This window comes from Podarcis gaigeae (genome assembly GCF_964106915.1).
Source record: "Podarcis gaigeae genome assembly, chromosome: 2".
Classification (NCBI taxonomy): Eukaryota; Metazoa; Chordata; class Lepidosauria; order Squamata; family Lacertidae; genus Podarcis; species Podarcis gaigeae.
The window spans coordinates 125,726,622-125,739,079 of NC_139679.1; the positions used below are offsets into that span (position 1 = coordinate 125,726,622).

The 12,458-nt window shown below is 49.9% G+C and overlaps 1 protein-coding gene across 1 annotated transcript in view; it reads right to left on the bottom strand.

The window, feature by feature from the left end:
- The window catches only part of COL11A2 (collagen type XI alpha 2 chain), a 98,095-nt gene that overhangs the window by 39,055 nt on the left and 46,582 nt on the right, over positions 1-12,458 (bottom strand). The window contains exons 19-27 of the mRNA XM_083722329.1: positions 12,246-12,299; positions 10,916-10,960; positions 9,661-9,714; positions 9,519-9,563; positions 7,923-7,976; positions 4,733-4,777; positions 4,285-4,338; positions 2,770-2,814; positions 1,217-1,270 (exon numbers count right to left, since the gene is read on the bottom strand). Coding sequence (XP_083578455.1) covers positions 1,217-1,270; positions 2,770-2,814; positions 4,285-4,338; positions 4,733-4,777; positions 7,923-7,976; positions 9,519-9,563; positions 9,661-9,714; positions 10,916-10,960; positions 12,246-12,299 — 450 coding nt within the window. The remainder of the gene's footprint in view (positions 1-1,216; positions 1,271-2,769; positions 2,815-4,284; positions 4,339-4,732; positions 4,778-7,922; positions 7,977-9,518; positions 9,564-9,660; positions 9,715-10,915; positions 10,961-12,245; positions 12,300-12,458) is intronic.

Here is a 12,458-nt window from a genome sequence, read left to right on the forward strand (position 1 = left end):
CAACCATTCTTATTACTATTATTTATTAGATTTGTATAAAAAGGTAAAGGTAAAGGGACCCCTGGCCATTAGGTCCAGTCACGGATGACTCTGGGGTTGCGGCGCTCATCTCGCTTTACTGGCCAAGGGAGCCAGCGTACAGCTTCCGGGTCATGTGGCCAGTATGACTAAGCCGCTTCTGGCGAACCAGAGCAGCGCACGGAAATGCTGTTTACCTTCCCGCCGGAGTGGTACCTATTTATCTCCTTGCACTTTGACGTGCTTTTGAACTGCTAGGTTGGCAGGAGCAGGGACAGGAGCTCACCCCGTCGCGGGGATTCAAACCTTCTGATCTGCAAGCCATAGGCTCTGTGGTTTAACCCACAGCGCCACCCACATCCCTTATTAGATTTGTAATACACCCACCAACTGAAGATCCCAGGGAAAATATTTGCAGAAAAATACAAATTGCTGCGTAGGAGCGGGCGGGGGGGGGCTCTCAATTTATTTCATTCTGACTGCATATGCCGCCTTATATAAATAGTAATAATAATAATATTACTAATTATTATTATTATTATTATTATTATTATTATTATTATTTATACCCCGCCCTCCCCGGCCAGAGCCAAGCTCAGGGCGGCTAACAACAGTAAAATTACAGTAAAAACATAATAGGAATAAAAGACCAATTTAAAATACAGGTTCAAATGCAATTTAAAATGCAGCCTCATTTTAAAATAGTAAATAAATCAAGACCATAAGGGAAGGGAAACAGAAGGGTCAGACCGAGTCCAAACCAAAGGCCAGGCGGAACAGCTCTGCCTTGCAGGCCCTGCAGAAAGATGTCAAGTCCCGTAGGGCCCTGGTCTCTTGTGACAGAGCGTTCCACCAAATCGGGGCCAGTACTGAAAAGGCCCTGGCCCTAGTTGAGACTAATCTAACCACCTTGCGACTTGGGACCTCCAAAATGTTGTCATTTGTGGACCTTAAGGTCCTCCGTGGGGCATCCCAGGAGAGGCGGTCCCATAGGTACATGGGTCCTGGGCCACAGGGATGGCTTCAGGGGGTTGAGCTAGATGACCTCTAGGGACCCCTTCCAACTTCTCTAAGGCTCCCAAGGGGCCGCCTTTCTCCCCTTCTCCAAAGGGAGAGGGCAGCCCTGCGCATCGGAAGCAAAGGATGGTGGGGAATCCGGCCCTGCCAAGTCCCACGAGCCAATCAGGCGCTTGCTTACCTTCGCCCCGCGAGGCCCCGGGTAGCCAACTGGCCCCTGAGGCCCAGACGGGCCCTGGAAGGGGAGAACAGAGAGAGAGAGGAGGAGGAGCCGGTCAGAGGAGAAATCACAAGGAGGGACCCCCCCAAAAAAATGCCCACCGGAAGACCCTCAGCCCTGATCATTCCGCTCCTCCACCAGCATGACTTTAAAAAAAAATAGTTTTTATTAAGTATTTCAAGAAAAGAAAAAGAAAAAATAGAAACAAAAATCAATACATAACACTGTAAATACATTTGTCTACGTATTTTCCAACATACAGACTAGAAAAGAAAAGAGACAAAAGATAAAAGGAAATGAAAAAGGGAAAAAAATTATTTTTCCTAATCAATAATACCAAAATTATATGTCAAACATTACAATATATAAATCCTAGTTAAAATATTCTAAAAGACTTCCACCACATTCACCACACGTCTCTTCGTTTCTAGTTTGCCTTTCCATCTGTGTTCTCTATATTCTTCACAAGGTTAGTCTAAGCACAACCAAACTTTCGCATTCGAGCCCTGCTTGTGTGAATATTCACTTAAGCATTCCCATTGTTTCTCTACCGTAGTTTTGGATTTGTGTCTTATTAAATCCATCAATTTACCAGCACGACTTTTAAGAGCTGCAGGGCAGGCTGAAATTCAACAGGTGCTGGCTGCTCCCCTTCTCCATGCCAGTCAAAGCTGGATTTCTGCCTGTGTTGGCTAAGAGGTAGGATGGGGAAATGACCGACCCTGCTGCCCTCCGCCCCTCGACACCCCGTTTTCCTGGCACATCTCTGGAGTTCAGGCAAGGCGGAAATACCAAGTTGTGTCTGTGAGGGTCCCTACTAGAGAGGCCTTTGCAAAGTGTGTGTGAACCTGGGTTTCGTAAGGGCCTAAGAACCTAACTGTCTAGTCCAGCAGCCAACCAGATGCCTGTGGAGAAACGGCAAGCAGGATTCGAACGTGATTCTGGATTCTGGATTCAAGCAACTGGCATTCCAGCTAGTAGCCATCGGGAGCCCTCTCCTCCTCCATGAATTTGCCTAACCCTGTTTTGAGGCTGTCTAGGTTGGCGGCTGTCAATCACCGCCTCCGGTGGGAGGGAATTCCACAGGTTAACGGTGTGCTTTGTATGCGTGAGACTGCACTGCCTCCTGCTGGATGGAAAAGGAGGCGCTGCTCTCTGTGTTGAGTCCTCCTGCCACCTAGTGTCTGGAAAGGGCATAGCAGAAGTGCAAAAATAAAAGCATCCTTTTGTGTGTGTACTTTGCTCTTCCTGGGATATTTTTTCACTTATGGTACTGGAAACTGAGCTGCCTGCCTGCCCTGGAAAGGCTTGTTCTCCCTCTTGAAGACCCATCGCTGTCAGAAGAGACCCACACGGTGTCAGTCGCTCAGAGAAACCGTTTCCCACGCCTGGTGACCTGCCACCTACGGCCGTTCGTGAGTGGGGAGAGCCTCATGGCGCTACTCTATACTTCCATCACCACCACCCCAGTTAGACTGCTGCCACGTGTTGGGCGTGGGGCTGCCCCTTCTCACCTGGTTTCCTTTGGTGCCTGGGTGCCCCTCTTTGCCAGGGTGGCCCTAAGAGAAAGGGATGAAAGGAAGGAGAGAGAGAAAGAGCAAGATGGAGTTGAGTTAATAATCCACGGGACTTGGATCGCTGCTTCCTTTTCGAATCCCACTATTTGGGGAGAAGGCAAATCTCCATGCCAGTCTGCCAGGGCCTTCTTTGCCCAGGGCCAGGGGAAAGCCATTTGAGGACATGGGAGTTCAGCTGGAAAATGCCAGGAGAAGGCACAAAGGATGGGGCAGCAGCTCACTTCCTGCCTAATATGACTAGCAGGCTATGTCAAACGTGGGGGGTGGAATGATTGTGATTATTGTATCATTATGCTCTGTATTATTATGCTCTGTATTGTGTTTTTATTATTATACTACATTAATTATGTCCTTAATGTTGTACACCACCCTGGGATAAAGGGTGCTACTGTATATACAGTGGTGCCCCGCAAGACAAATGCCTCGCAAGACGGAAAACCCGCTAGACGAAAGGGTTTTCCGTTTTGGAGGTGCTTCGCAAAACGAATTTCCCTATGGGCTTGCTTCGCAAGACGAAAATGTGTTGCGAGTTCCTGCGGGTTTTTCCCGCTTTCCCCCCTTTTTCTAAGCCGCTATGCCACTTATCAGCTGATCCGCTAAGCTGATAAGCCGCTAAAAGCCGCTAAACCGCTAATAGCGCTAATCCGCTAAGCTGTCAATGGGGTTGCTTCGCAAGACGAAAAAACCGCTATACGAAGAGCCTCACGGAACGGATTAATTTTGTCTTGCGAGGCACCACTGTAAATTGAAATTAATTATTAATACTACTACTATTACTACTACTACTACTACTACTACTGACCATAGTTCACTTCCTGTCTAATATGCCCACCACATCAACTCACTTCCTAATATGGCTGCCACATCAACTCACTTCCTGTTTAACATGGCTGCCACATCAACTCACTTCCTGTCTAATATGGCTGCCTTCCTGTTTAGTTTATGGCTACCAGGGAATGCAAAGAGCGCACTTCCTGTTTAAAACTGCCCCCTGTGGGACCCGAAAGTGCCCGTCATGCCAACATTTCAGTTTTACCTGTGGGAGGCTGATCTGTGACACTTTGTGGCTGACATGACCAGGACAGAAGGACCACCCTTTGGGGGGATCTCAGGGGCCCTATGGACGTCTGCTCTTTTTTGCAAGGGCCCCAACCCGCTTGCCTTGCTGGGTAGGCCAGCCACGAAACTGCTGCAACATGACGATGGGTGGGTGAAGGCGTTGGTGTGGGGACTGGTGTGCAGCATGGCAACTAGGAAAACCCCACCATAATCATGTTAATATTGTCCTCCCCTTGACAGAAACAGTGGCTTCTCGGTGTTCTCTCTTCAGTGGGAACCCCAAGAAGGCCACGGCCACCAACTACTTCCTGTTAAACATGGCTCCCGTTTTTGTTGGGGGGGGGCCACTGAGCCACGGGAGGCCTGAGGCAGTGGTGAGGGGCAGGTACTTACAGGCGGGCCGTCAGAACCAGGCATCCCCGGAAGTCCAGGTTTCCCTCTGGGGCCCTGAAGGAGAAAATCCCATGAGCCCAAGAATGGTCACCCCAACCCTAAAACCCAACCCAACCCTAAAACCCAACCCAACCCTAAAACCCATTCCATTCCAACCCAACCCTAAACCCAACCCTAAACCCATCCCAACCCTAAAACCCATTCCATTCCAACCCAACCCTAAAACCCAATCCAACCCTAAAACCCATTCCATTCTAATCCAACCCTAAAACCCAACCCAAAAACCCATTCCATTCCAACCCAACCCTAAAACCCAACCCAACCCTAAAACCCATCCCAACCCTAAATCCCAGCCCTACCCAACCTAACCCAGTGGCTGCCTCCCTGCTTTGGGGTTCGGCGCGGTTGCCCCTCTTGGTCACCAAGCCAGGGGTCCCTCCCAGCTCACCTTCTCCCCGTGAGGTCCCATTGCACCTTGAGGTCCCGGCAATCCCTGAGAAGAAGGAGAAAGAGGAGAACGTCAGGTGAAGGGGGTCCTTCCAGCCCACTTCCTGGAGCCGCCCTCCTGAGGCCCCCACCCAAGGACAAAAACACCACCCTCCCAGATCTCTCTGGCGGCCCTTCGCACCCTGCCTCGGTCGGGGTCGTTCCTTTGGGACCAGAAGGTCAGGAGAACCTGCGGGATCGGGCCCAAGGGGGTCTCATCCTGCTCTTACAGTTGTTGGCCAGAGGCCTCCTCTAGAGACGTTTCAGGAGACGGTCAAAAAGGCCCCACACCAAACCCTGGAAGAATTTATATTTCCTGGGCAAATTCTCCCAATTTGATGTACCATATTTTTCGCTCTATAACACGCACCAGACCATAACACGCACATTGTTTTTAGAGGAGGAAAACAAGGGAAAAAACATTCTGAATGAAACAGTGGATGTATCATTTTTGGGCTTCATGCTGTGGCCACAGACATGTGATCTGATGGTGAATTTGGGGAATCCTGAGAATTCCTGTGGATCCATGCTTTGTAACCACGTTTTTGCACCATTGCAGCCCCAGGCAGCAGTGGGTGCGTGATTTTTTTGGTGCAGGCTGTAGCCATGGACATGCTATGTGATCTGATGGTGAATTTGGGGTGACCCAATGCAAAGATCCTGAGAATCCCTGTGGATCCATGCTCTATAACCACGTTTTTGCACCATTGCAGCCCCAGGCAACAGTGGGTGCGTGATTTTTTTGGTGCAGGCTGTAGCCATGGACATGCTATGTGATCTGATGGTGAATTTGGGGTGACCCAATGCAAGGATCCTGAGAATCCCTGTGGATCCATGCTTTTTAACCACATTTTTGCACCATTGCAGCCCCAGGCAACAGTGGGTGCGTGATTTTTTTGGTGCAGGCTGTAGCCATGGACATGCTATGTGATCTGATGGTGAATTTGGGGTGACCCAATGCAAAGATCCTGAAGATCCATGTGGATCCATGCTTTTTAACCACATTTTTGCACCATTGCAGCCCCAGGCAACAGTGGGTGCGTGATTTTGGGGGGGCAGGCTGTAGCCATGGACATGCTATGTGATCTGATGGTGAATTTGGGGTGACCCAATGCAAAGATCCTGAGGATCCATGTGGATCCATGCTTTTTAACCACGTTTTTGCACCATTGCAGCCCCAGGCAACAGTGGGTGCGTGATTTTGGGGGGGGGCAGGCTGTAGCCATGGACATGCTATGTGATCTGATGGTGAATTTGGGGTGACCCAATGCAAAGATCCTGAGGATCCATGTGGATCCATGCTTTTTAACCACGTTTTTGCACCATTGCAGCCCCAGGCAACAGTGGGTGCGTGATTTGGGGGGGGCAGGCTGTAGCCATGGACATGCTATGTGCTCTGATGGTGAATTTGGGCTGACCCAATGCAAAGATCCTGAGGATCCATGTGGATCCATGTTTTGTAACCACGTTTTTGCACCATTGCAGCCCCAGGGAACAGTGGGTGCGTGATTTTGGGGGGGGCAGGCTGTAGCCATGGACATGCTATGTGATCTGATGGTGAATTTGGGGTGACCCAATGCAAAGATCCTGAGGATCCATGTGGATCCATGCTTTTTAACCACATTTTTGCACCATTGCAGCCCCAGGCAACAGTGGGTGCGTGATTTTGGGGGGGCAGGCTGTAGCCATGGACATGCTATGTGATCTGATGGTGAATTTGGGGTGACCCAATGCAAAGATCCTGAGGATCCATGTGGATCCATGCTTTTTAACCACGTTTTTGCACCATTGCAGCCCCAGGCATCAGTGGGTGCGTGGTTTTGGGGGGGCAGGCTGTAGCCATGGACATGCTATGTGATCTGATGGTGAATTTGGGGTGACCCAATGCAAAGATCCTGAGGATCTATGCTTTGTAACCACATTTTAAGTGGGGAGGGAAGGAAAAACACAGAAGGGACAAGGAGCAGGAGAGGGGTGTGCAGAGAAGCAGCTGGCTAAGAATGCAGGAGAGGGGTAGGGAGGAAAGGAAGGCAAAAGTTTTCCCCCACCCAAGCCAGCCAGCCATCTCTCTCTCTCTCTCTCTCTCTCCCTCCCCCTCCCCCCTCTCTCTCTCCCTTCCCCCCTCTCTCTCCCTCTCCCCCAGCAGCACGGGAGCTTGCCTGGAGGGGAGGGGCTTTCCCTGCTCTTTGTTCCGTTTCAGCAAACACAGCAAGGAAACAGAGAAGGGTGGGCAGTAAGACCCTGAGGCAGAATGCAGGAAAGCAGCCGCTTCCTCTTTTCAGGTTTCGCTTCTCCATGCAGCGTGCAGCCCCGCGATTTGATTTTTGCTTGATTTTTCGGCTCCAGGGACCACACATTCGCTCTATAACACGCACAGACATTTCCCCTTCCTTTTTAGGAGAAAAAATCTGCGTGTTATAGAGGGAAAAATACGGTATTTTTGTCTCCCCTTTCCACATGAAGCAAAGAGAATCAGCCCGTTTTCAGAGAAGCAGGCAAGCTGCAGCTTCGAAGGAGCACTTCTTGGAAGTGATCCGTTCTTGAATAAAGAGATGAGCTTGCAAATGTTGCTTCCCTCTACTTTTTGAACCCACAAAAACACTCCACAGATGGGGAGTGGATGGAGCCAGTCCCTCTGCCGTCTCCCAGCTCCAAAAATCCATTTAGTAGAGGATGTATCTGATATTAAACGGATGGGAGCAGATCTTAGGCCAAAGGCTGATCCAAACACAGGAATCACAGCGCTGGAAGGGACCCCAAGGTCATCTAGTCCAACCCCCTAAAACACAGGAATCAATGTTGGCTAGGAATCTATCTAGAAGCATTTGGCGTTGGCTTCTCCCAACCTGAGGCCCTGGACTGCAATTCCCACCATTCGCTACACCCTGTGGGGCTGATGGGAATCGTAGTCTGAAAACGTCTGGAGGGCACCAGGTTGAGGAATGGCGGCTGGAGCTTCTCCTTAAAGCGATGCATCTGGAGAGGAAAGGGGCCTGTGAGCCACTCCTGATGGCCGCCGTACAGAACCTCCCCATTGAGGGCTACTCTATCTCCCCATTCCAGCCGGCCTGCAGACTTCATGCCGTGGCGGTAAGCGGGAAGGAGGATGTTGGGGACGGATCCAGCAGAGGTCCTCTGACGGGTTCACTCACCTGCGTCCCTGGAGTCCCCTGCTGGCCAGGGGGTCCCGGCTCCCCTTGAGGTCCCTGGTCAAAAACAAGAGATTCAGAGTCAGTCTGAAACTGGGGAGCATCATGGCCTAGGACCATCGTACCAACGGGACCGCCTCTCCTGGTATGTCCCACAGAAGATCTTACGGTCTTCAAACAAAAACATCTTGGAGGTCCCGGGCCACAAGGAGGTTAGGCTGGCCTTGACCAGAAGCAGGGCCTTTTCAGTTGTGGCCCCGATCTGGCGGAACGCTCTGTCACAAGAGACTAGGGCCCTGCGGGACCTGACATCTTTCCACCAGGCCTTTGGCCAAGGCACAGTCTGACCCCCTCCCTCTGTAATCCTCACAGAACTCTAGCCCAATGGTTGCCATTAATTTGATTCTGAATTGATTTTAAAATGAATTGATTTTAGAATGTATTTTAATTAATTGATTGTGTTTTTATGGAAACTGTGTTACTTTTATTGTTGTTAGCCGCTCTGAGCCTGGCTTCAGCTGGAGAGGGCAGGATATAATTTTATTTATTTATTTATTTATTTATTTATTATGGGGGGGCAGGCATGGGGCCCCTCAATGAGCCCCCTCAACGTACAGAAGAGGCAATGCAGAAATCGCAGCATCTCCATCTTCTCTGAAGAACAGCTTCAAAAGGGGCAAGAGAGCAATTTACTCATTTGTGACACTGATATCCCCAGCCACTTTCCTCCACGGAAGCATACACTCTGTATTCTTAACGCTCTATTCATTTCCCAAAACTTACAGACCGCTTAACTGTATTAAAGAAAAACAACCAACCAAAGCAGATTTCAATAAGAGAAAACCATACAATCAAGAGAAATCTACAACCCTGCTTTAAAACACACAGAAAGTTAAACTACTAAAGCAAGGTAAAATTCACATCCAATTTTTTTTAGCAACTATCAAAACAGGGATGTTTTTGGCAGGCACTCAAAAGCAGACAGCCTCTTGGGATCAAGAGGCAGGGAGTTCCAAAGTGTAGATGCCACCACAGCCAAATATTGAATTCTTACTAACGCAGAAAGTGTCTTGTGTGGCACCTTGTAGTCGATCGAATAGGTCTGGGGGGGAAAGGCGATCTCGTGGGATCACCTGCTCCCCATTTTGTCCTCACAACAGCCTTGGGATGAGAGACCGTGAGTGGCCCGAGGTCACATGGAGAAGCTCCTTGTCTGAGTGGCGTTTTGAGTCCTGGATTCCAGTGCTGACCTTGAAAGCCCTAAATGGCCTCGGTCCAGTATACCTGAAGGAGCGTCTCCACCCCCCATCGTTCATCCCGGACACTGAGGTCCAGCGCCAAGGGCCTTCTGGCGGTTCCCTCCCTGCGAGAAGCCAAGTTACAGGGAACCAGGCAGAGGGCCTTCTCGGTGGTGGCGCCCGCCCTGTGGAACGCCCTCCCACCAGATGTCAAAGAGAAGAACAACCACCAGACTTTTAGACGACATCTGAAGGCAGCCCTGTTTAGGGAAGCTTTTAATGTTTAATAGGTTCTTGTATTTTAATATTTTGTTGGAAGTTGCCCAGAGTGGCTGGGGAAACCACCAGGTTTATTACTCACCAGGTTCCCCTTGGGCCCGTGGGGTCCATCCATGCCACGCACACCCTGTCAGGAGAACAGGCAGAGACACAAGAGGCGGTTAGCAATGAGGGGCTGGGGGTGCAGCTCAGTGGGGCAGGGAAACCCCCTCCCCAGCACTTACCGGAGGGCCTGGGATCCCTGGGGGTCCTTTGGGGCCAAGAAGACCTCGGGGTCCCTGAGGAAAAGGAGAGAGAAACGGTCAGGCACTCACCTTCTGGGGGCTGGATCACAGAACTGTCAAGTTGGAAGGGACCCCTAGAGTCATCTAGTCCAACCCTCTGCTTGGCAAAAATCTGCCGCATCACTCTGCTGTCCCATGTTTTTAATGCTCAACGTTTTACAGTGGATGCTTGGGTTGTGGACGTAATCCGTGCGGGATGCACGTTCGCAACCTGCAGCGGTGTGTCTGTGCATGCGTGGGTTGCAACTTGGCGCTTCTGCGCATACGCGACCGCCGAAACCTGGAAGTAACCCGTTCCGGTACTTTCGGGTTTCAGCGGTCTGTAACCTGAAAAAACGCAACCTGAAGCGTATGTAACCTGAGGTAGGACTGTATTGTGTTTTTATGTCTGTTGGAAGGCACCCACAATGACTGGGGCAAGGCAGTCAAATGAGTGGGGTACAAATATTAATGTTGTTGTTGTTTTCTCCCCTGGACTGGAAATGGGGCTTGGTCTGGATTAAAAAACTGCAGTAGTAGTAGTAGTAGTAGTAGTAATAATAATAATAATAATAAAAAGACACAGTCCACTGTACGGTGTCAAAACACAGCAGCTACAAACCACCTGGATGTAATGTCCAGAAATTTGGCAATACAGTGGACGCTTGGGTTGCGAACGTAATCAGTGCAGGATGCACGTTCGCAACCCACAGCGTTCGCAACCTGCAGCAGCACATCTGCGCACACGCAGGTTGCGATTCAGCACTTCTGCACATGCGCAAAGCGCAATTTAGCACTTTTACAAATGCATGAGCGACAAAACCCGGAAGTAAACTGTTCCGGTACTTCCGGGTTTTGGCAGTCCATAATCCAAAAGAACGCACCCTGAAGCGTCTGTAACCAAGGTATGACTGTACTTGAAATAATAATAATAATAATAGCCACCTTTATTTTAATGGTGGGTGGGGTTTCCGGGGAAGAGGGAGGGGCCTAAGGCCTTGTTGGCAAGAAGCCAATGTGGCTACGATCCAGTGGTCAGGAGGAATGTGCCACTTCGGACAGGAGGTGAGGACTCGCCACCTGCTTTCCCTTGCCCCCTTGTCACCCCCGTCCGTTACTTGGGAGGAGACGAGGCCCCCACCATTGGGACACGCCAATGGGGGCCCCAGACTTGGCCAGTCCCCAAGATCCCTTGCAGGAACGGGACCATACGCACCGGTTCTCCAGGAAGCCCGCGTTGGCCGACCTCTCCGTCGTCTCCCTGCATGGGGGGGGAGGGAGACAGAGTCACAAAGGAGCTCAGGGAACAACAGGGTCTATGTGCATGTGCAGAATTCATCTCAGGGAACGCTGCCTCCGCCCCTCCACCAAAAAACATTCCTGTGTATGCGTAAAGGCTCTCAAGCTCCCCGCCCAACAGTAGTTGCGTCAGAGAATCTCAACTCCTGCTGTTTTTGAAGGGGCAGGTCGCTAGTCCTCAAGGTTGAAAAATAATGCGTATACTTGGTTTGTAATGTCTGATGTTTTTGATGCTTTCCTATTGGTTGAAAGCCACAATTATCATTATCATCATCATTTTGGAACATGGAAAGAGCCTATCCTTGCCAAACTGATAACACCGAGAGTATTTACTTGGACTTTTTCATTTTAACCCAGATACAACTGGACTCGTTCTGGTTTTCTTTCTCACCTGTTGAACTTTGCCTGGGGTTACAAGGGTTCTCTCTGTTATAGATACATTATAAAAGGGTTTTTTATATATAAAAAAATGCAAAGAGATAAGGTCAAAGGTCAGCATAAGTCAGCATCTTGTCCTCACAGTGCCTGCGGGAAATTGGCAATCAGGATTCGAACCCCTCTCCCTTCCTGTGGTTGCCAGCAGCTGGGATTCAGAAGCCTGGCTGCCTCCAGCCATGAACAGCCCTTTCCCCCTCCAGGATTTTCTCTCATCCCCTTGTAAAGCCACCCAATGTGGCGGCCATCATGGGGGAGGGAGTTCCGTAGGTTAACCTGCGTGAATATGGACTTTTGAAATCCATCCTCAACAACGAGGAGAAGCAGGACTAAGATGTGGAGATATCCTTCAGACCATGGGGAGCTCCGAAAAACTAATAACTATAATTTGGACTATAATTTGATTTTTTATTTTAATTGGAGTATTATGATTGGATATATTAATTGGATGTTTTTTATTGGAAAATCAACAAAAATGATTTTTTTAAAAAAGAACTCCATCCTGAATCTTCTCACATTCCGCTTCCCCAGACATCCACCGGTTCGAGTCTTATGAGAGAGGAAAAAGAACTTCCTCCCTTCCGTGCACAATTTCGTAAATTTCTACTACGCCTCCTCCTCTTCTGGGCTTTTTCTCCAAGATGAGAAGCCCCAAACTTGGCAACCTCGCAGGGGTCTTGCTCCCCGCTTCCTAGAATGTTTCTTCCTTTTTCTATGCCCCCTTGATGGACAGACCTCTGTCGGATCAAACCCCACTGTATGCTCCCTGCACCCCAAATCCCCCTCTCTTTGCACCCGTGGCCAGTACTCACCCTCTCGCCGTCTTCCCCGGGGGGCCCAGGAACACCCTGAGATCCGGAGTCACCCTAGTGTGGGGTGAGAGAGAGACACACTGATCAGAAGAGACACAGAAGAGCACCCCCTGCATGAGGCCCCGCCTCCTTCACCCAAGGGATTCTGGGAACCGTAGTTTTCAAAAAGAAGAAGAGAAGAACTATCCCAAGAGTTAGGAATTGAAATTCATA